General features: G+C 48.7%; 1 protein-coding gene and 1 long non-coding RNA gene across 3 annotated transcripts in view; one reads left to right on the forward strand and one right to left on the reverse strand.

The window, feature by feature from the left end:
* The window catches only part of LOC144120546 (uncharacterized), a 135,410-nt gene that overhangs the window by 36,048 nt on the left and 75,121 nt on the right, over positions 1 to 24,241 (forward strand). Inside the window, exon 2 of one of the 2 annotated variants that reach the window (XR_013312454.1) lies at positions 912 to 1,036. The exons of the other annotated variant lie outside the window; for it this stretch is intronic. This is a non-coding gene — a long non-coding RNA (uncharacterized LOC144120546). The remainder of the gene's footprint in view (positions 1 to 911; positions 1,037 to 24,241) is intronic. 2 annotated transcript variants of the gene reach the window in all.
* Positions 1 to 24,241, reverse strand: part of DAT (Sodium-dependent dopamine transporter) — a 73,516-nt gene that overhangs the window by 4,017 nt on the left and 45,258 nt on the right. Inside the window, exons 7-13 of the mRNA XM_077653071.1 lie at positions 22,467 to 22,591; positions 22,088 to 22,200; positions 20,240 to 20,368; positions 18,709 to 18,808; positions 16,668 to 16,768; positions 10,406 to 10,573; positions 4,590 to 10,075 (exon numbers count right to left, since the gene is read on the reverse strand). Of these exons, the coding sequence (XP_077509197.1) occupies positions 9,974 to 10,075; positions 10,406 to 10,573; positions 16,668 to 16,768; positions 18,709 to 18,808; positions 20,240 to 20,368; positions 22,088 to 22,200; positions 22,467 to 22,591 (838 nt within the window). The 3' untranslated portion in view covers positions 4,590 to 9,973. The remainder of the gene's footprint in view (positions 1 to 4,589; positions 10,076 to 10,405; positions 10,574 to 16,667; positions 16,769 to 18,708; positions 18,809 to 20,239; positions 20,369 to 22,087; positions 22,201 to 22,466; positions 22,592 to 24,241) is intronic.

Consider the following 24,241-nt stretch of genomic DNA (forward strand, 5'->3'; position numbering starts at 1 on the left):
TTCGGGGAGCACTTAGGCACTTGGAAGGGCTCTGCTACTCCGCCCTTGTGAAGCGAGGTCCATAATGAAACCATGCTGGTACGGAGAACGCATAGCGCCGAAGCACCCCAAAACATTCCTAAATTCAGCTGGCCGCCTGTTGCGCCGCCAATTGCAGGTTTTCTTTGATTTCCAACATTCAGGTTGTCTTTTTGTAACTACATTACGCTAGCATTTCGAGCCTTCAGCGTGGCGGCGCCGTGGCGGTCGCCACGTGGCGACGTGGTTGGTCACGTGGTGCGCAGCAGCTGCCGGCGGCGCGGCGCCGTAGCTTGTCACGTGGTTCGTCACGTGATTGGTCACATGACCAGCCACATGGTTGGTCGATTTCGCCGGCGCGGACCAAGCTGCAACAGCTGTGCGCATGCGCTCTGTCAAGTGGGACGTAGATGAAGGAAGAATGCCCAGCGAAACGGAGCGGCGAAAGACTGACTGTGCAATTCAACTGAGCGAGTTCCACTCGGCCAGCTGTAGCTATCGCGTCACTCCAGGTTTAACCAGAGCTAAACCACCGCCAATTTTTTCCGTCTTCCTCGTGTGATAAAAGTGCGTCAGCGGTTTCAGAACAAACCTTGTATACTTCAACATCCAAACGCGTAACCTTCAGGCACTTGATGAGGGTAGCTAATTGGGCAAGTTGGTTGTTCACGTTTGTCAACCTCAGAGATCCGTGGCATTTTCGGGTGTTTCGTCATCGCGCTTGCACTTGCGAGATTGGCCTGTGGCGTCGATACCTGTATTTTAATTCTGGCTCTTTTCTACTTTAAAAGAGCTTTGTTTTCAGACAGAGGGATTTTTTTTGTAGTTAGGAGCTGGTATTAGATCGATACAAACCAACTTCAATTTTTCCTAAGTATCCATTTTGGTTACAGGGATCTCACCTGCGAAGGCCTTCAGTTGGTAGACCAGACTCAGCTACAGCTGGTATGGCATTAGAGCCAAGCGCAGCAAAGTCAGATCCAAAGGGCAGCAGGGAGAGTAATCCCCAGTTTAAAAGGTAAGCAAATAAAAACATAGTAATGAAAAATACGTAAAAACTTCAGAGAAGCTAAAGGAAAAAACAATGGCGAAAAGAAAAACCGAGGGAATGGCAGCAGCATGGCCTTTCCCTGGAAATTCCGCTGCTTAGCCGTTGCAGCATTCTTTTTTTTTCTTTTTCACACGTGAAAAATAGCGGGGACATTTTTGTGCAACATTCTACTCCCGAAGGCCACAGTCAGCCCAGTCGGAACCCTTGGTACTAGGAATGAATTGGCATGTGCCACAAAATCCTTTGCAGATATCAAGTATGCCGCCGCAAGATAGCAGGCAGGAAGAAGCGTATATTGGATTTGTACTAACCTCGCTTGATTGATCGATTGCTTGGTTATTGATTGATTGATCCGGAGGACGGCTCAGAATTTGCCTATGATATGACGCTCTTGTACTCACCTTTGTATTTCCTTGGTTGATCATAGACCAGTACCAAGCACACTTCGCTAGGTCAGAGACATGTCAGCGAACTCTTAACGCTTCTGGCGGTTAGTATACTGGCGACTGCTTGTTTCTGGCGCTTCGTATACTCTTAAGGTCTACCCTGTCTGCCACAGACTGCTTAAATCGCCCCATCTCTTAGCGACAGCTAGATGTAGCTTAAGGGCGTAATCCTGCCGAAAGGGGCGCGCACATCGCGCCGGCGCTCAACAAAAAAAAAAAAAATTCCGCGGGGTATGCTATCGAATGGTTTGACGTCGCAAACATCACATTTGATGTCACGAATATGAGCAAGTGCGGAGCGTTGTACGGAAATGCTCGCTCAATTACACCCTCATGATTCTATAATAAAGTAAACTATTTGAGGTGAACAGTGAAACACCATTGGCTTAATCCTAACGGGGCTCCGATAAATACATAAACGCTGAGGAAAGGTTTCCGTAGGCGTAAACAGAGCACATTACTCCTGTTCGTGTCTTAGTCCCTTCTATGTCTGCCTCTTCACTTCACACCTCAGGAGTTCTGCGCGTGCCATCAGAATTACGCCTCACAAGAGGCCTCATGCGGAATATGCCGCATATATAGTACTGCTGTGCCGGTGGGACTATGTCAAGAAAAAAAAATAACCCACGACGGATATCTGACGAGAAACATATTTTTCCACGACTAGCATGTATATAGGCATGCCACGAAACCTATATGTCTGATCATAGCCATGATGACCGCGGTTAGTATAATCCTAGTGCGTAGTGCTGCAAGCCGCTGCTTTCTTTCACCGTTGACTGCCACCTTTAGACCACAAGAGTGAGAAGCACCTTTCGAAGCAATGGGTTCTGGTTAGAACCTTCATGAAGGGTGGCAACCAAGCTGCGTTAATCTTGTAGTAATTAGTGGCACCGTAACTGAAACACTGATCATGTTGGTGTTTCAGTCACATTTACGTTCGTTCTTAGCGGTGTAAGAAATAACAAAACGCCGTGAAAGGCCCATATTTCTTGGTACTCATTCGGCTCCACGAAAATCGAAGGCAACGTTTCTGTTACGAGCACCAAATGCGCACCAGATCACGTGATGATGAGCAATGTGAGCACCATTGCCAAGTGAATAATTTTCCAGTTCCAGACTCAGTAATAGCTGAATAAGATAGACGAGTGTGATCACGCGATACAAAGTCACAGCTGAACTCTCCAGAGCATGCGCACAGTAAATGACAAGCCGGAGTCTGCACGACAGTTTTCATTGAGCTTACTTTAAGCACGACATGCTTTTATTGGTCACGGAAATTGGCGTCACAACAGTCAACTGCTCGAGCTCAGGGTTACTAGCGCGAGAACGATATGGCAGTACATCCCACACTGGTTCAACGTAAACAAAAACAAACACTGCACAACCATGGAATCAACACAATTACAAACAGCACGAGACTCCACAAATGAAGGTCGACAAGCACAGATGAAGAAAAGGTGCTTCAGCATATATGTACACAACATCCACGCAGGTTCGCACGCGACATCATCGTGGTAAGCGAACTTCGGAGAAGGACCTCACGACAGTTCACAACATGGGAAGGACTATGCTCGGTTGAGTACAAAACAGCGAACGCCGTGTAAAGGCATTGAGTCAACGTCGCCTCTTCTCAAAGCATGCCGCTAAGACTTTGCCACTGGTGACTAGATAAAGCAAGCAGTACATATTTCGCCAAAGAGTACGAAAAACCTGGGAACTGCAGCTGGCCACACGAAAGCTCGGTGAAAATTGACGGATGAACGCATATATGTCGCCGCGACACCTCACTTGGCGCCATTCCGCCGCAAAGCTGGTCTTCCGACCCTCGGGGAACATTGAAACGGCTAACCTTAACAGCAGCGCCATCGCGAGATGCGCGGCACTGCAGCAGGCTTGCCCAATTTTGTTAAGAGGCGGTCGATAACACGGGAAAACTGCATAACTGACACGGTTAAACCTGCCTCAGGAGTGCAGGCGCCGCGCCGATAGTAAGCGCCTAGTACGAGGTTACACATACTATCACGGGGTCTTCGCAGGTGAGAACACAGCAGGGTAAGCGTAACAAGCTCGTAGAGCGGAAGTTGTCAAAGTTAAGGTGAAAGTGCGTCACAAAAACCAGCTGAGAATTTTTATTTTTCACTAGCACCACAGCAAGTCCTCTTCAGTGCTGCTGTGGATACTGTGCGTAAGTTAAAGGGAGTCCTGCCTTATAGGGTGAGCGATATTGTTTGAAAAAATGCTTGAATACTTTAGCTCAGACACTCATAAATTAGTAAGAAAATAAACAAAATGATTCGACCTTCGATCAGCAGAAATTAAACGGTTTACAAAACGGAGGTGCTTCTCAAGCTTTCAGCAATGGGAGAAACAACAGGCTTTGTAACCTAATCACATTCTGCCATGTTTGTACAAAACGCAACATGTCGTAACTTGTTGAACCACGCTATCGTGTGTTGCATTGTTAATTTACGATTTGCCGATAAGCGCGGGCGATACCCCGTCGTGTTACGGTTTGTCACGGCAGCTCATGCTGCTTCGGTCGTGTTGTATGTGTATGTGTCAGATTAACTTCTAGAAGGTCAAGAAGAGCGAAGAAGGACAAGCTTCGAGAGAGGGACACATCACCAAGCTCTGTCAATCGACCATATTTTTCTTCAGCCATCTCCTACAGCGCGGAATGAACTTATAGCAACGATTTTCGGGGATGACCCCCCCCCCCCCCCCTTAAAAATATGCAACTGTTTATTTGCTTTTTGTTCCCTATGAACTTTGCCGACTACGAGTTGGGCCATAGTGGAGAGATCCAGTTTTAATTTAGAACACCTGGTGTTCTTCATAGCGTGCTCCGAAACACCCATACAAGGGCGTTTTCGCATTTTGCCTCTTCCGCAATTCGGCATCTACTTCCGGGATCGAAACCGGGAGCTGGCGCTCAGTAGCCCAACGTCATAGCCACTGAGCCATCGTGCTTCTTTTTTTTTTTAACCCGTGGGAAAATCTGCACAACACAGGCGTGGCGCAAGCGAAATGAACCTGGTGCGATGAATCGGCGGGCGGGGATGCGTGCTCACCTGTGGCGTTCGTGTGGGTATCCGCCAGTTGTGAGAAGCGAGCAGCCGGCAGCCACGAGATCACGCGCGCGCGTTGCTGCGTCCAGCCCCCGTCGAGCACCGTCCCTACGATGAGGACGTCGCTAACGCTGCCGCAATTAGAGCTGCACGGCACCTCCCTGAGAGGGCGCTGCCTGCCGCTGAATGACGTATTGCTACGCGGGCTTCGAAGGCGGTGAGGAGAAGGGGGCAAGAAGAAAGAGCACGTGGGGCAAGGGGCCCGGAACGCCACTCGGGTAGAAGGAAAGAAACAAAAGAAAAGAGCGACATTGTGGCGCACGAATGGAGGTCCTCTCTCGGCGACAGAAAGACGTATAGGAGCGATAAGGGGGCCTTGTCTTTTGTCCGATGCGCGCAGAGATAGCGCGAAACAAAACTCTCCCCGTGGTCGCGGCCAGAGCGAGATGAGAGACAACATTGTTCGCCGGCAGTCGTCAGGAGCGGCCGCCGGTCGCGAAGACAAAGCAAGGAGGAAACGTTGTGATGGGCAATTGCGTTTAGTCCCGCAAACAGGAGCGGAACTAGTTGGTCACGAGAGCACCCGCGCCCTCCATGCAGTGGAGGAGGGCTACGTTCGAATAAAAAGGCCGGACTAGAACACGCCGTTTCTCAGCACGCAGGGTTATTTTGCGCATGATTTCCGTTGCCAACGGTACGATTCTCTGCTAACTCAATAGACATACAAGGCATCCAAAAGAGCTGACGTTCCCAAATAGCAATTTGCGAGTGTTGATTTCTCGCGCTTCTTCAGGAAAAGAGGAAAACAGAGATGCGGAGGTGGGAGGCGAGCTGACTAGACTATTTTGGCAAGAAAAGAACATCTAAGCTAACCTCGCTTGCGCCTTAAAAATTAATCGCTACTACAAAAAAAATTCGAGAATTGTTTCCATACCATTCCCTATTAACTTTAGACCTTGCATAAGTAGTCGATTGATTCAAGTTCAAGATGCCAACAGCTCGTTAACAGCGCCACGCTAAGCGACAATCCTTATGTACGTCCTGGGACCAAGTGTGAAGATACTTAGAGAAAGGCTTGGGCCTGAGCTAATTGCTTTGGAACCATTTGTTCGGGCCAGCTCGAACGTTCTGGCGCGGGCGGCGTAAACACAAATAAAAAGCATAGGACGCACAGCCACACTGTTAACGACTTAGTCGTTTACTTTGTCAGGGAGTTAAACTGTCGGTGGCGAAAAAGCAAAAAAAAAATAAAAATGGACGACATGACACCTAGTGCAAAAAAGCAAACAAACCTCTTTTAACAAAGCCTATGTTGTGTGGCTGACATTATTCACGCACGAGTTTTCTTGATCCGACAGCGCAACTGAGGCTTCCTATAACGAGGACATCTTCATTATTGTCGATAACTTCTGTCTTCAGTGCCAGTCTGCCTTTCTTTTTCCTCATTTCGTCGAGGCGATAAAGCCCTACAATGACGATAATGGATCGCTAGATGATCTGATGCTGATGTTGATTTTAATAATGCTGCGTGTTCTCTGTCCCTTTCGCTTATGCACCTGCCTGTTGACCCTACACAAAACTTGCCGCACTTCAAAGCATGCTATAGCATGCATATGATGCTCTTGTCGAAGGTCGCGTCTCTGGTCTGGTAACTTCTTTTCTTTTCTGTTCGTGTTCGGGGCGGCACGTTCTAGAGCTTTGTTCAGAGCCAGGAGAACTTTCACCCGTGGCCCAGCAACAATTTGCCCTAGATTTTGACTTAGACACAGAGAACGACATGTCAGTTATTTCCGGTCCATTGCTCTTTGTTTCTCGGAATCTACCTTCGGAAGCGGCTTCTCACACATAGAAACCAGGATGTTCTCAGTGCAGTCACGTTATTTGTGTCTTCTTACTGGACTGTTAAAGCCTTTCCCTTTTTGACGTTAGAATGCCTTTTCCAGCGCCGTTTTCCAAGTAATATCGGTCAATGCCTTCCTAAAGGGCTTGGAGTGCCTTGGCTCGAAAGGAAGAAAACCTGTGTATCTTAGAGGCCCGTAAGGGGACCAAACATATCCTTTGCCCGCATGTAAAGAGGGGCCCGGGAGTCTGACGTTTCTAAGCGCCGCAAGCTCGAAAGTGGGCCCAATGTATCCCGTCGTGTTTTTTGCCATGTTCGTCGAAATGTTCAAGCTGGGACGAAACATCGATACTAAAAACATCAAGCGGACGAGGAAGAGAAGAAAGAAGAGACGGAGGGACATAAGGTGCTGGCAGAAGCGCGCGCAACGTTTCACCCAATACAGTACTGTGCCTTATATGCTGAGTTCTTTCCAGATGGATGATTACGTCATGCAATATTGGTCAATGATACTCAGGTCCGAAGTTCATATACTTTCGGGACCGCTTACAATGACTTTCCCAATGGGGCTATAGCTAGCAGGATTGATCAGAAAAACTAGCATCGACGACAAAAACTCGGCCCGGTGCATGCTGACTGGCTATAATGTTGGGCTGCCGACCCTAAGGTCACGGGTTCGATCCCAGTGGTGGTGACTGCGTTCTTTTTTAGGATAAAATGCATCAACGCGCGTGTTTTGCGAAGGCAGCGTGCGATAATGAGCCGCGGGTGGATGAAGTTATTCTGGCGATCCCTTTAAGGCTTGATGCCATGAGTGCTCCTCTCACTCGCAAGAACGCATTCTCTATTAACCAGAAACAATAGAAATCTTGGAGAGGCCAATGTCCCGCATTCATGGGTGGTGCTATACTCTGCTTTGCTGGCTCCTTTTGAAGGAAAATATAGTCTTTCGCTGGCAACTGGCCCTGGAACCTTCGTACTCCATATTAAGCACGTGTCTGCTATTGTTAAGCGTGTGGGCGCGCCACCCATAACTGACTAACTGATCACATTGTAACTGAAGGTCACTGTTCGGCAACCGTCCATTTTTGTGTGTGTGTTTCAGATATAAATGGAGCGGCTTATCACCTCACCAAGACATATCGTAGCGATATATGCCCCATGACTGAAGATAAAGTGTCCGCACACGTCCGCGACGCTTGCAACAAGCCTTAGTTTTAACGTTGATGTGTGGAGAGTAGACGAGCAACAAGCAGTGCTCGCATAGCTGACATCACTACTCTACCCCTGCACAAACACACAGCTCACAGACCACATTCAAAGTCGGGAAGAACACACCTAAAAGCGCGAAAATGCAATGCGTGTGTAAAATAGAGCTGCACACAGCATGCACGACACTTACACGTGGCACCCGCATAAATTAATGAATGACACGGGCTCCAAAATGTGCTTAACTAAGCGGTTTCTCGCTCACGTGTCACTGAGTGCGACGTGCTGACTATACAGTGTAATGAAAAAAAAAAATGTTGAGCTGTGCGCACCGGCGGCTTTTCTTGCATAAACGTGGAGCCTTGACGGAGCGTACAGCTGCTTATACAGATAGCGAGTACGTTAACAAAATGCACAATACCCTTGGGCCGCGACAGGACAACCGCTTCGTCGAGTACAGACTCCTAGCTGAAAGCGGCGAACAGTAACACCCAGCTCCTGTAATTACGCGGCTTTTTACCCGTTTTCTATTAAAAGACGACAGCGTAAAAGACTTTGATAGAGGGCGTGTAAATTTACAAGGGTACAGGCAGCGAGGTATTTTGTCCAGAGCTTGCATACATTCTACGACAGCTTATAAACCTAGAGAGTCTTCAGACTGGTAGAGACATGTTCAGAGCTTTTTGCTCGATATTGGCGTTGAGGCAGCGCTGTTTTGTTTTTTTTTCACACCAAGAAATAGATTAAAGCGTCTTATTAAGGTTGAGCTCATTGCCTCAGCCTTTTTCGCCCGGTGTTCAAGTTCTCATATAGCTGTACGTATACGCCGCTGTGCTGGGGACCGCCTGAAAACCCGCGAAGAAGGAAAAAATACATATTTGTACTGAAAACGTTGCACTCAAAGCGGCGGTTTTAGCTTTCGTTCGTTTAGAGGCTGCTTCGTAAGCCATGGCTTTTTGCAGCTTGGATATATCGTGTACGAAGCCAACTTGTTGAACTATTAGGAAGCGGGAAGACGCTCTTCATTGAAAACCAGAATGTGGTTAGCGGCGTTTACACGTCCGCATCTGCACGCGGCTTAGTAGTGTTAGTATAGGTCACGTAAGCACGCACAATGCACGAGACAAGTGTACATCAATGACTATATATACTCTGTTCAAGGATGAGATTATGCATCTTTTCTTGCCTATTGCCCTGCCCGCAGAGCACTGTATACGCTCTGTTGGATGAGATTATAAACATGCACAACTGCCTCTGCCCTGGAAGCGGTCAGTGATCAGAAATACAGTGACGATTTCCGCCAACGCTTGGAAACGTTGCAAGACAATTAGCTACACTCACGCGCGGTAGCTGTCCCTACGCATTGCGGGCCCCACACATGAGACGCACGAAGCGGCTAAGAACATGCGTACACATGCATTTGCATACGAGTTGGGGATCCTTTAACGAGGCCCCACATGCAGTCGCTGTATACCTTACTTCAATGTCCGAGGTCAAGGACAACTGTCCTTTCGCAGCAAGCAAAATCATTCCTGCCGGCTAAACGAGTGAGAAGTTGCGATTCCCTCAGCCGTTACCCCATTACCAATGTCCCGTACCAAATAAGCTTACAAAAAAAAAATAAGGTTCGGAAAAAGATACAGATGGAGCACTTTTTTTCCCGGCTGCTGCATAGACAGCACAGCATTTGGATTAGTGCCTCGTCGCACATCGGTGGGTGCTCGGCTGCACCCAAGACGAAGTGGGGCCATTCAGGATGCAGCGCACGCAACCAAGAGTGCCACGATGCGCATGCAGGTACATAATCCTTCGCCCCTCGGCGATGGACACTGGCTCGCCGCAATGTCCTTCCTGGACGTCTTGGGACGTGCAGCCACCGGTACCGGCTACTGATTCTTGGCATAGGCCTCTCTATAGCTTTTTGAGAAAGCTTTCGAACGTGTCAGCGGAGAGAGCGGCTGGCCTAGCAAGACAGCCGTGACATTCAACCTGGCGTATTGCTGAATGAAGTGAAACGCTAGTCGAAGCTGAGCGCCAACAGTTTCAGCGAGACCCAACTCTTCACGCAAAGCTTAGCTGGCTAACGCCCAATCGGCCCACCCGTAGCTCTGGCTTCCGCTGTGGCGAAAGCGGAGCAGCGCTTCTTGGCACGTTCAAGCTGCTGTCGAGCTGAAGGCCACAGCCGAGCAGTCGACGTCATCATCGACGTCGAAGCTTGCTGGGAGTTTGCGGAGGCGTGGGTAGCGTCAGTGGTGCGTCCTCCTCCACGTACTCAGCGGGCAAGACGAGGTGGCGAGTCGAGCGCATCCTCGTCAATGTCGTCGCACTCCTCCGGCTCCTAGACGCTGACCGGAGGCGGATTCGACGCCAGTCTCACGCTGGCGTCTTTCTTCAGGTCGCACTCTTGGTCGCGCCACGGCGTTGTTAGCAGTCGAAGCCGCTGCGAAAGACACGCACAAAGGCAAATGTTCGCTAATTTGCCCTCTTTCCCCTTCCCCGCTTGCCTCCTCACTCTCTTACACGCTGCAGACAACATTATCATCATCAACAGCGCCATCATAATCATTACCAGCAGCAGAAATTCGGAGTTCATTGCAAGACACAGACAGGCCTTTCCCCGTGACCTCCAGTTATTCTTCTGGCAAATTTGGTAAGCTTGTCACTCCACATGTCTTTGGGCGTCCTGAATAAGGTTTTCTTTCTCTTGCTACACACTAAGACACAGTAATGAACCATCGACCTAGGTCCCCTCTCTTCCCCGAGTCCTCACCTGGGCCAGGGTGCCGGGCGTCCGGGCCAGGTTCCACACGGCGAAGGCGGGTATGCAGAGCACCGACGAGGCGGCCACGCAGATGCCCACCGCGTCGGCGCTCCACGGGTACTTGTACTCGTTGTACGACAGCCGCTCGTAGTTGACGAGGCCGCTGGCGATGATCACCTGCACCGAGCCCACGCATACGCACGCCTGAGCTTCCACGTATCCCTCCCTACTGTGCAGCGACATCCTCACTCCGTTGCTTCGTCGCTCTTTCGTGCCACATTTGAATTTTTTAACTCGGAATAGTTGGACTACAACCGACCGCTAGTCGCGCTCGCGGCAGCAGCCAACACTTCCATCCCGTCGCACAGATACAGGCGTATACAGCCTGCCTCAAAAATTGACAGTGCGCCAGGTTTACTACTGGGATTTTGACTCTCCAACTATATACATTTTTTGAGGGCGAGAGAGTTTACCTTCTTCCTCTATGAAGTGGTTAGGAGCCCTATAGAGATGCTGCAAGAGCCCCGACTACTGGTCACCTAATACAATGAACCCAGAGGCCCTTTTTTTGACAAAAGGCATATCTGTCTCAATTCTTCTAATTGTTCTAGTAATATCTTGAATTACATGCAGGTGTGAGAACACTAACGCCGTCGCGGTGCTTTGTGAACTGCACGAGCAACTGCGCGAGCTGGCAGTGCTTGTGCTGGGTTACCCGAGGTACGTGTAAAACGGTAGTGCCAATCGTAGCATAGAAACATCCAAGCCATGGCGGCACATGAGGACCGTAAGAGTCCCTCTTGTAGATAGTTGACTTTTTCAAGATAGTTGGTCCAAGACCAGTTGTCTTGAACAAGTGTAGATCGGCCTCAGTTGGCGCCATTTGCATTCAAGTCAACCGAGTGATAGTTCTATAGTGGTAACTGGTCCTATTTACAGTGAAATACCATCCGGCACAAGTTCCAACAGAAAACCAAGTGAGACCCGGCGACAACGCAGGAAGAAAACGCGGAATATTAAAGCTACCGACTGGCAATGGCAAAGAAGCAAACAAAACGTTATGCTAAATCTTTCGCAACTGGCATGGTTTATTATTGAGCATGGATTGAATTCATGCGTCTGTAGAAAGACAAACGCGCTGAGAATCACTAAAACCCGCAACCGCGACAAGAATACGGCCAGGAAACTCACGCTACCAAGGGACGCGAGAGGCAATAATTTTTTTATAACAAGACACGTATACGTTTCAGCAATACTTAACCAAAAACATGTGTACTGTGTTTTTTACATATTCTAAAACTGAAAGAATTATTTCTTTAATAATTTCACAAGCCAGGCTCATAATAATGATTCCTTCGACTAAAATTATATTTGCAGATGGCAATATTGTCTAATAGAGCTGCTCGAAAAGGCAACAAGGGCCCTGGGTGGAGAAATGCTTTTCAGGTGCTATCAGAGTGTCTGGCTTCCTGCTCCGTATGGAGATGTTTGGGTGATAACTGGTTCCCAGAAGTACTTGCAGCGCCAGCCACTTCGGCCTTGGAACAGTGCTTGCACAGAGGTAGTATATACTTACCCTGAGCTGTCGCAAGCCTCTTGTCCGCTGGACGACTCGCTATGTTTAACTCCTGTCCTGACCATGTTCCATGTGCCAGAATCTTACAGTGCTACACACTCTTACAGTGCTACACACCCTTTGGGCTCAGTGCCAGCGCTATCAATCGAGGCGACGGATCTGCACGTTTGCCCTGCGTCCTAGTTTGCGACCGCTAAATGTAACAACGTCCCGTTATGTCATCGTTGGTGGTTCATCGCCGCCGGCACGCGGTCTTATCGCTTCCTGTTCACCGTGCGAGCCGAGTTATCGTGCGTGTTAGTTCCCAGACGCACTCACAGCTTCGAAGCGTCACCGGTCCGTCGCAGAGGGAGTGTCCAAAGACGCTTCTCTCAAGGATTTCACCCCCGAAAAGCAGGCCGAGGACAACTAGTGCCCATCGGGAAACAGTTGGGTATCCGGTGGCACCGGCACCTCCCAAATGCTAGCAGGATTCTCAAACCACTAGGTCACCGGTATACAGTCCACAAAAGTATCGCAGGCAGGCGCAGACTATTCACGATGTTCTTTGCTGTAATCAAGGTTGTGAGAACGCTATGCAGAAAGTTCCGGATAATATTGAAATAGCTAGAGCACGGCCGTCGCTTTGCACCCGATCCTGACAACTGCCAACGGCGCGTGGCTATCGCCTTCGCAGTGCTCTGTTTTGTGCAAGCACAACTTTTTATTTAACGAACAGTTCGCTTTTCAATGCGGCTATCTGCATACTTTCCTGACATCCGCGACCTGCAACGCGGCAGTAAGTATTCGTCCCCTACACCCGTTCCATCCCTTCCCTTTTAGTCGAAGCCCACCGGAGGCATTATTAGGTTCCCGCAGTCCATAACTAAATCATCATTAGTCCAGTTAAGCCTACAGCAGGACAGAAGCCTCACCCATCGACCTCCAATTAATTTATTCTGCGCTGTGCCAGTTGTGACTCCCCCCCATGCCTGCAAACTTCTTAATCTCATCCACCTCCGTCCTGACTGTCGCCACACCGAATGTGCCAGTTTTGCCTTACCTTGGAATACACTCAGTTACCCAAGGTAAGGTGTCTCCAAACTCTTCAGACAGAGGGCCGGGTTACAGATTTCTCAGGGCAATGGGGACCAAAAATAAACAAACAGATATTAATGATAATAAATAGAGTAATACTAAACAATGACAGCCCTCACGGTATGAATGACTATTTTTGCGCCACTTTCAACACTTTCATTCCACTTGTCATGGCAGCAGTATGCAACAACTGTGGCACAGAACGCTCCGCTGAATTATGCATAGAAATACAATTGCAAATCCCTTGCAATGCAAATACAAACACACTTGCATACAAAATAATCTTTCAAATTTTCCTCATAATACATTATGATGAGCATTGGCGAACAGCAGGCCTTGAATCACATCGACATGTTGCCAGTTACTCAGGCTGACAGCATATTCGCGAATGATGTCTGAAGCCTAATGAGAGCAATTTCGTAGAATCCCACGCCTCTTTAGCGAAGGCTGCATTCTGTCTCGTCTTCACCCAAGCCCAGACAACTGAGCATCGGTCGATGGGAACCAACGGTGCTCAGATTACGTTCGCAGTTGCGATCTGTGTGAATACTTCAAGGCGCGCGAATATTTGCTCTATATACACAGACTAGTTCGACGTAATATAATCCGCATGCGACGACAGTTTTTAGCAGCTCGTAATGCACGTTCCTGTTTATGGCAAACCACGCAGATCACGATACGGTCATTCCGCGCCAAATGACCTAGACTTTGCGCTCGGTCATCTTCGATTTCTTTACAAAAAATAAAGTCAAGGTACATGTGTTACTGTGATAAACACTTTCCCTGCTGGTTTATGGCGGAAAAATTGGCACTCATACGCTCACCAGCACCGACCAAGAACCGATCTTCCGTTCTTCCGATCTTGTGCCGTTGCCTAGCAAACCGAGTTACTACCCGAGCTTATCCGAGTAGCTCGGGTAAGTCCGGAGGAGCTTCGCGTCGTGATAGAAACTGATGAGGACTCGCCGCCATCCGTGAATGTTAAGCACAGTATGACCCATGCTGCATATATGGGCATTAAACCACCAAAGATATCACGTCATACTCTTAAGGCGGAGCTTAAGAGTCCCCTCCAGTTGAAGAATGAACACCCACTCTCGCTCGTCTACTGGGTTTAACTACGTTGAACTTCTACCAATTTTTTTGTGCTGTGATCGTCATCTTGATAGTCACAATCTAACAATGATCGTCTAGCAAAAAAAGTACAAATGTAACTTTTGCACAGAACCGAATGATTTTTATGCGAATAAAAGACATTTTGCTGTTATAAATAAAATCATGAATTTGTCATTTTTCGTCAAATATGAAACGCCGAGAAAATACATAGCCACGGTACTTTAAATGTTTTGATTAGTTTTTACATTAAAAAAGAAATCATTCGAACTATCTTCTTACATTCTGGAGAACTCAAAGAAAGTGATAAAAAGAAAGAAGTGCAAAGAAATTAAACCGCGTCAGCAAACAAAAATGCTAAACATGAAGAAAATGCTTTTTGTGGCATATTCAGCCGTCAGTTGCATAGTGAGGGGTTCAAATAATAACGTGGTACGTTGCGCGGTGCTGTTTAATGACATCTATTCAGGGAACTTTAATGGGAACACTTTCTGTTTTAAGCGAAGAGCTAATTTTGTAGGTTGAGCGCCCTGCTCCGGCGTCACTCCGTGCTCGCCCTTGATCACTGCAGAGTACTACGCGGTCGCCGGAGCTAAGGCGGAGCAGCTTCACGGTGCTCCAATTGAATGTTTGTGTGTTGAAAGGCCCGTTGACGTGCTCATCCATGTTTCGACTCTCCGCGTATAGGACGCAACTCTGCAGCGTGCACAGAGAGCTGAAGACTCGGTGTGATGACACTCCCGTGTTGCTCTCCAAAGTAACGCTCTTTCAAACCAGCCAGTGAGTTCACTACATTTTCTTGAGTAATATCTTGTGGAAACCAGAGAGGTGCAAAAACCCTAACATTTATACGGAAATACAGACTTAAAACGACCAGCTGACTCGCCTTGACGTGTTTCTTCCGTGGTCACTGCCAAGCTAACGAAAGATCCGACTCAATTTCCCCACTGGCACAAGACACGATGCCGGTGTTCACTTTGCTTGCGTGCTGAACGCAGAGTGCGCTTGTTGTTGGAAGGGCAGGTCTGGATGTTTACATTACGGGCTCTATACTGGTTACGTTTACCGTTTACGTGGAGGAATGCTGGCCATGGTGGAGAAGGTGGCCACGGTGGAGAAGCGAGGCTGCGTGCAGCGATCTTTGCTCGCCATCTCAGTTATCATGCGGAGTGTCATGATGCTACTGCTTCGGGGCGACTTCGTTTTTATTTTCCACAATCGTGCCAATGGGTTGATCGTCCAAGCCGCAATATATCGCACTCGGACAGTGGAGCGCTGCTTCTCTGCTAGGCTCCGGCATCTGCGTGCGTGCACTGCAGTGAAGAGCGAGTACGTGTACCACCGGAGCAGCGAAAAAATAAAATAATAATTTCTCGCTTAAAACAAAAAAGCGTTCTCATTGAAATTCCTGAAATACATGCCCTTGAGTGGCACTGTGCAACGTACTACCTTTCTTGTTTTTAATTGGATCATATCAATATACAACTGACGGCTGAATATGCCGCGAAAGCTTTCACTCCCTTCTTTATCCCTTCCCTTACGGCGCGGTTCAGGTGTTCAACGATATATGAGACAGATACTGCGCCATTTCCTTTCCCCAAAAAACCAATTATTATTATTATATTTTGCAAGCTTAGATTTTTTTTTTTTCTGACACATGGCTTACATTCCTTGCGCTCCGGAGCATATTTATCGGTTTCCGTGAGTTCGCCAGAATGTGAGAAAATTGTTCGAATTACTTCTGTAAGAACACAAAAATTAATATAAAAAGTCACAGTACAATATTTGTACTCCTTTTTATGTTGCATATCTTTAAAAAATTCATATCAACTATTATACGTGAAAGAACACTGTCTTTTATTTATGTCAAAAATTTTTGCATAGCCATGCGTGTGGAATTTATTTTTTTGCAATTTCTTTTGTTAGACAAGGTTTTGCTATCATTTGAGAACTGGTAGTCACGGCACGAAGAATTTTTTCCTCAAAAACGAGCCGCGAGAGTGTTTACCACAGTCACAGCTTGTGCCATGTTTTTTTTTTTTTTATCAAATCGAAGACAGTCAAGCGCAATGTCTGAGTAATTTAACACAGAATGATCCAAAAGCAACTCCTTCGGCGAAGAAAAATCTGAACCACATGTTTCAAAATTAGTCACGCGCCGGTTGCTCCTGGCTGAAAAACAAGCAATAACTTAAAACGTCTCACTTAAGTTGCACATAGATTTGTCATCACCTAAAATGCGAACGAAACACAGCACGCTGCAGGGTATCAGAATATGACGTCATGACGAGTACTCGTCAGTTCTATTGTTTCGCCTCTACATTGCGACCGCCGGAGGTGGGATCGAACCCGCGACCTAGTGCTTGGCAGTCTCGCACCGTAGTCACCGAGACATCTTGGAGGGTGTGATACAGCTAAGGTAAGGGCGTCCCAACCAAGGCAGCATATTTCTTATTTCCGAGATCACACGTGCCAACCAAGGAGGCAGCGGAGACCGGTGCTCACCAGAATGAAGAAGGGTGCCACGACGGCCCAGCAGAACTTCCACCAGGCCCCCACGGGGAAGCCCAGCATCTCCTGGATGTCCTCGGAGAACCGTCGGATGCCTGCGTGCAGCGACGGTCACGCTGGATGACGCGACGGGCAAAATACACTTGCCTCTCTTGACTCCATGTTGGTAGTGCTGCTCGCCTAGCCACCGCGATTCAAATTTAAACAAAAAATCCGATTTCTGTTCAGTGCTTCCTATTTTTACGCCACCACAACCAGGCCGCCTTGCTGAAACACCATTCCCGTCGTTACTGTCTCCATTCAAAGCAACAAAAACTCGGACACAAAGCACAGCTCAGTATCACGAGTGCCTTCAAAGATGTCCTGTTTCCCTTGCGCGGGGGTTCCAAAAGCGACCACTGAAGAGGGTGGCCCGGCTAGAAACGCTTCATATTGAATGTCAGGCAAGGACCTTTTTATGTGTAAGAGTCACGCCTCGTAATTTTAAGTTCCAGCAGGCAGTTCTTAACCTATTTAATGTCACTTCATGACAGATTGGCGAGCCCCTCATGACAGTTCTGAGCCGCGTCGTGCCACTCAAAGTCGACTGCGCTGGCTGCATTCCAAAATGGTAATTCCGTTCTCGTCACTCTGGACTCTCGAGTGGCTCTTTTTGAACCAAATTACAATGAGGGCTTTCGACTTCCATTCTCCCTTATCGCTTAGCACGTGCTCCTGTCTTCACTTGCACTCATGCCTCTATTACTGGTACCTTTGGGCTGGGTATCTGTGTCTGAAACATTCACGCTCTCCTGCGCACTGTGAGATAAGGGTGCTTAAAAAGATTTCTCTCTGGAAAAGCAAATAGAGCGCGGAAGCTCAAATGTAACTCGGTGACACTCACGTGGAATGCATATAAGCACCAGTAGGGGACGGCTAAGCAGCTTGAAACATCCGATGAGGGAAGCGGCTGAAGAAACTACACTCTGCGCTTTTGCTTGTAATTCTTCTTTGCATGTATTTAGGGAGATGAGACATGGGCGCTTTGCTATAGACACGTTTCAATGCTTCAAATAATGGTAGTAGGCCATCGCTTCGAGGATCACAAAATATGAAACGCAACTGCGGGGTAGTGATGGTGGAGTTAAGGTGCAGGCGCGATTGGATTTACTGCGTATACATTACGCCGTAAAAAAAAGGGAGAAAGGGGCAAAATAAACTGAGGGCAGCACAGCGAGCTACGGAAAGAAAAATGGTATGTTTGACGTTGAAAGACAGGAACAGAGCAGAGTGTGTCAGGAAACAAACGCGGGTTAATGACATCCCAGTCAAAATAAAGAACATAAAAATGGGCATGAGCAGGGCATGAAATGCGAAGACAAGATAACTGATGTTCACTAAAGAGACACTGAAAGGGCAAGTAGAAGTTGGCCTGCATGAACAGGGTACAGCGTTCGAAAGCTAGCAAACTAGCTGTTTGTGATTAAAGCGCTGCAGTCTATCAATACAGATAAACTTTTAATTGTCCTGTCAATGTTACTTTGAGAGTAACGGAGTGCACTGCAAGAGACGGCAGGTGTAGTACACGTCGGAAGAAAGTCAGGTCGGTGGATGAGATTGGCAAGCTTGCGGGGAGAGGGTGGCCGCAGCTGGCACGGCATAGGGCTAAATGAAAGGATATGGGTGAGGCATTTGTCCTGCAGTGGGCGTAGTTAGGCTGATAAATATGACACTTTATTTGGCTACTGCTATGTGCCACGACTGCGCCAAAAGCCATTGTCCTCAAAACCTAACAACTTAGCTCCGCTACCGCGACCATCTAGGATCGTGGCATCGCTGCCGATCCGTGAGCGCGGCAGTGAATACATCCCACCACCATCCGAACGCGGCCAAGCATCCGTCAAAGACGGGCTTTGATGCATTGCTTTCGTGCATTGGAACAGAGCAGAGTATCGGGGTACTAACAGAGTAACTGCTACGAACTAACGGCCGGTGCAGCGGTGCAATCGAGGCGCCGATTCTCACGCACATCGAGATCGGCAGCAAGCCGACTCACCGTAGATCCAGGAGACGGCCACGGCCTCGAAGAAGACGGCGATGAGGATGGAGTAGCTGGCCGCGTAGCGGTCCAGCATGTTCACCACGTACACGCCGCCCTGCATGGAACGAATCAACCACCCCTCCTCTCATTTCCTCAGTTTTCAAGCATGTGCGGCGACAACAGTGAAGCGACACTTGGCGGCCACATTCACTGCGGCTGCCAAACTGTTTCGCTATATAACCGTCAGTAAGCCTTTGTAGGGGGATAGTTGGTTGTACATACTGAAACTGGGGACCGCTATACTCAAGACAAGGGGACAACACCACATAAGAACACCACAAGACACGAGCGCAATATAACGCTATATAACGCCTAAAATATAGCCCATGTGCAAGGATTGGTCAAAAGGGCCCAGGTCACGCCGCGGGGTCTGTTTTTGAGCGTGTAGCGCAGCATTTACGGCACCCGCTAAGGTCAAGATCTGTGGAGTGGGAAGAGGAGTCTGATGACCTTGGCAGCTTCGTACAGGCGAGTGCTCGATGCTCGACAGCGGACGCGCTGCGACGGATGCCGTAGGCTCAAGCTGCCGTGCTCCTCCTCCTTCAAGGATATCCTCTGCCTCCCGGGTTCGTCTATCAGAACGCGCCGCGCCCTCGGACTGGTGTTAGTTTACGAAGCGGACGCTAACTTGGGCGCGCTGTTCTACCTGCTCGCGTTCGGTCTGCGCCCTTGCTGCAGCGATGGGATCTGCCAACCTTGCCCCTGGCCTTCCCCATGCGTCCTTTCCCCCGGACTCGCTCCCCTGTCACTCTATCATTTAATTATTTTCCCCTGCGAAGCGCCGTTGCGGTGATCTCTATAGAGGAGACATTTATAGAACAATTACCACGCAACCCCCCTCCCCTCTAATTTAATAGTAATCCGTACTACCCTCCCGCATCAGGTTTCTGACTATAGTGCTCAAAAGCAGACCCTGTGGCCTGAGAACTTTTGACCTGCCCAGTCGTTAGCTTATTACTATAGTAATACTGGCGAAGGGCACCATTTACACCTGAATCCTTGCTTTTTTACAGCGATAGCTGTTAGACGCCCGTCCCTGGCTTTCGCGTCGTAGTCGTCCGCCGCCGTCGGCGTAACCGGTGCCACCCGTAGGCTTATGCGACCAAAGTTGACCGGTTGCGCCGCCGGTCAACCTGTGTCGCATAAGCCTACGGGTGGCTTTGTTTGGGACAGCCGCCTGCCAGTGCAGAGGTGCATCACTTGACCGCTACACCCGTGCACCAGGAAAATATACCCAAAACTGAATGCCTAAACAGTATCGCTAAACCTCGCGTTACACAGTCGTAACCATCCCGCGAGTTTTTTCTTTTCTGTTGCTTCCTCACTCCCGCATCGTTTTTCTGTCAGTGCGTAGCAAATGCTGCCGATTCCCAGACTGAGTGTGCGTGATGAATGGCCTTACAGTTAAGACTCTGCCAATAGGGAGGCTCGAAAGGGCACGAGCGAACTGTGCGGACCCTCGCATCCGCCCCGAGTGACAGCGTACCTGCGTGCAGCTGGCGAGCCCGATGATGTAGTACAGGGTGAAGAGACCGGCCACGAACAGCTCCCTGTTCCTCTTGACGAAGGGGTACTCGTCACTGAAGCCCGTGATGACCGCCTCGGAGCCTCCGAACTGCGCCCGCGAAGCACACCGCACGGAGTTACGAGCTTAAGCCAATGCAAAGCGACAGAGTTCCTCAGAGGAATAAAGACGTCACGATTGCTTGCGTTTCGGTTTCGAAATTAAGCGGCGTGTAGCCGCTGATTGTAAAACGCAACATGGAATCGTCAATGAGAGTTATTCATATGAAAACGCTGTTGTTACTTTTCTTTCTACACGATGCGGTTTACATTTCTAACACTTTCAAACGCAGTGCAAACAGCGCCAAAATTTTTGCAAACACGCATTTATGACGCCAGGCTATCATACACAAAAAGTGCTATCTGCCCCCTATACCCCAACTCGAGCGCCACAACTCGACCGACCTGTGGACTTTAACATATTACGAAGTCATGCGGCGCGTTCAGCAGAAAGTGGCTAAATGCGCACGCCGGAGATTTTAGAGCTGCTGGCTATTAGCTAGTCAGGGATCTCAGTTTTCTGCTATATGTTCGGTGCGTTTTTTTTTTTTTCGTCGCAATGAGCACCGGACTTGTGTCAGCTTAAACCGAAACCGAAAGAAAATGAAAGCATTTCCAAAAAACAGAAAATCAAGCAGCGTGCTTGGAAACTTATTACGGCTGAGATGTAGGCAACTTCCTGGGACGTGGTGACAAAAGAACCTTGAAACAGCTCCACATAAGACGAAACGACTCACGCATACAAAGCTGGACTAGCAACTAAAGTTTATTGAGAGCACACGCAGTATAAATATGCGTGCCAGCAACCGCGCACGAAATCGGAAAAAAAAAAAAATTTAACCTGCCTCGATGTTGAGAGTAGGTGCAAGCATGAAATGCATGCAGGAAAGGCGAAGCTAATTATACGGTGGCTCCCTCCCGAAGACGTTAATTGGCATAGAGTATGAAGCATCCAGTATGACGCGCACCTGCCGCGGTGGCTCAGTGGTTAGCGCGCTCGGCTACCGATCCGGAGTTCCCGGGTTCGAATCCGACCGCGGCGGCCGCGTTTCGATGGAAGCAAAACGCTAAGGCGCCCGTGTGCTGTGCGATGTCAGTGCACGTTAAAGATCCGCAGGTGGTCGAAATTATTCCGGAGCCCTCCACTACAGCACCTCTTTCTTCCTTTCTTCTCTCAGTCCCTCCTTTATGCACTATTCATTTATTGACGTGCGGCGTCTGTTCGTTGCTTAGCCCCAGGCTGAAGCGCGCACAAACACAACCTTGACACCTGAGGCACACAGGCTTCCGAGCGATGCGGAGGGAATCAGCGTAGCAAAGAAAGAACCGCGCTGCCGCCGGTAACCCGATCTTCGCCGTAACTCCCCAGCCCGAACGACACGCTTCCTCTCGCAGTACGCCGGCGTGTTTAGCGTGCACCAAGCTGCAGACCATCGGGATGGAAAGTTTCGCAGTGTTCGCCTTATGTTCGGCGTCGTCTTCGCCCTCAGGTTCGCCGTGGCGTTAATTTGCGGGGAACAGCAGTTTAAGGCATCTCAGACGAAGACCACGCTGTGGCCCTTAACCTTATTTGTAAGTTCAGCGCTCTATGTGTGAGTCATTCTGTCTTGTGTACCTGTTTGTCAAGCTTTTTCTGTTTCTATGCCTTGCAACTTTATGTCGGATTCAATGCTTAGCGCAGACTCTTTTAGGCCGTTTGAATAAAAAAAAAACGAAACAGAAGCGTGCACTGAAAAGATAGGTTCCTCTACTTCGTGAGACGCGCTCTCACCGAGCTGTCCAGTCCGAGGGTGAGCAGCATGAGGAAAAAGATGATGGCCCAGAAGGTGGAGCCGGGCATGGCGGCGATGGCCTCGGGATACACGATGAACACCAGGCCGGGACCTGCGCGCATATTCGGACTCGTCGAACACTCACCTACCACCAAAGGGATGAAATTCTGGCAAAAGTGCTTCTTTTTTCAGAATTCGTGGTTCCCACTGCTACCAGTAGTTGCGGCACAACAGAGCAGTGGTGTGCCGTCATAATGAGGTCCCCTATTTCCGCACTGCAGCGCTGATGGTACAGAGTAAGCAGGTTTGAATTGCCACTTCACGCGTGGAAAGGAGTGGTTTGCGCAGCCGCAGGTGCAGTATATGCACAGCGCTTGCCTTCGGTGGCCACTTTCTCGATGGGGATGTCTGCCCGGTGCGCCATGTAGCCCAGCACGCTGAAGATAACGAAGCCAGCCAGAAAGCTCGTGGCGCTGTTGACGGCGCTCGTCAGCAGCGCGTCCCTGCGAGCGTCGAGCGGGTTAGTGGGCGAGAGAGCGCATTAGAAAGCCACTTTATTCAAATGGTCAGTCAGTTAGCGAGCTAATAAGCTGACGGTTGAGTTCGCGAGTGAAACGAGTTCGCATGCGAGCAAGCACATGGCAGCAAGGGATATACGAGAAGGAGCAGAGATATATGCCGGAATTTACTGGCAGTGTCGTGGAGGTCATAGCAAAAGGTGGTGGTGTTGCTTACCTGCCACGAGAAATGCAAAAGACCACCCGCAGCTGCACTTAACAAAAGATGCGACGTTATGAATGACGAAACACGTCAGCGAGAGGGAAACAGAGCGTGAAGGGTGTGAAGAAAAGCCCTAGATCAGAAGCCAGAAGTAAAGTTTGGGTTTGTGTTTACTTACAGCGGATAGTTGCCAGTAGGATTTTGATACGCTGTAGGCGCAGATCTGATGTGCATTTAAAGCTGATGCTATGTGATCGAAAAATAAATTATGGGCATATAGGAGACCTTCTCATCGTCCTTTAATCAGCATGCTCCAACTCGCCCAGTAATCAGCCATGCTAAAATGTTTTTTCATTGATGATAGAACGTGTGCGTACTGAATGCCTCATCCAACCACTGCAGAAAACATATCTTGTAATGCAAATGCGGCCGTGCGTAGTGCGACGTCAGTGGACATTAAATAGCCCCAGTTGGTCGCAAATAATTGCGAAGCCCTACATTACGGACCCTCTTTCTCTCTTCCTTCCACCCCCTCTTTAATCCCTTTGCTCACCAACCCTATTCGGGTGTCCACCCTTAGTGACACTGCGCTTTTCCTTTCCACATTATTGAACCAACCTGAAGATTTTGTTTAAGGACCCCAGGAGCATAAAAATTAATCTGGAGCCCTCCACTACGGTGCCCTTTTCTCTCTTCCAACTTTCTCGCAGTCCTTCCTTCATCCGTCACCTTCACGTTACGGTTTAGGTGCCCAACAAGAGTGGGACAATTATTGGGTTTTTCCTTTCCACACAGCCAATTTTTATTGCAAGTATAAGAATGCATCGGAACGATCACTCGATGCCTCGAATAATATTACAAGACGACGACGACGCGGGTCGCGTGGACCAATGCCAGCACTGTAATAAATATACGTCCGTACATTTACTCAGTTTACTTACTTAAATAATCTTTTCGTGTGTATTTTAATACCAATTCTACACTCCTTGACCTAAACGCGAGTAACGCGAGCCAAGACCCAGCACTGGAATGAATATATGTCCGCATGCTCAGTATACTACCTTTAAACCATCCTCTAATGTCTACTTTAAAGGGACTCAGAAGGCAACTCTATCAAATATTGTTCTCAGTAAAATGGAATTTGTGGCTCTTTCTGGCTTTGTTGACGTTTGTCTGGCAGCGAAATACACCTTTATCGGCGAGTGAATTGGACTTAGAAAACTTCCCAACCGGCGGTTCGAATTCGTGACGTCATCACCAAAAAGGACGGGTTGCTGCCGATTTGAAGCGAATAGCGGTGTAGTGCGGCCTCCGGGATTCGTGAGGAAGTCAGGCGTCGACGCACGAATTTTGCTGGCAAAATTGGTCGCTGATGGCGACATCTGTACTTCGTTTCTTTTTTCTTTTCTAGGTTATAAAAGCTCCGTTTTTGT

This window comes from Amblyomma americanum, chromosome 2, assembly GCF_052857255.1.
Source record: "Amblyomma americanum isolate KBUSLIRL-KWMA chromosome 2, ASM5285725v1, whole genome shotgun sequence".
Lineage (NCBI taxonomy): Eukaryota > Metazoa > Arthropoda > Arachnida > Ixodida > Ixodidae > Amblyomma > Amblyomma americanum.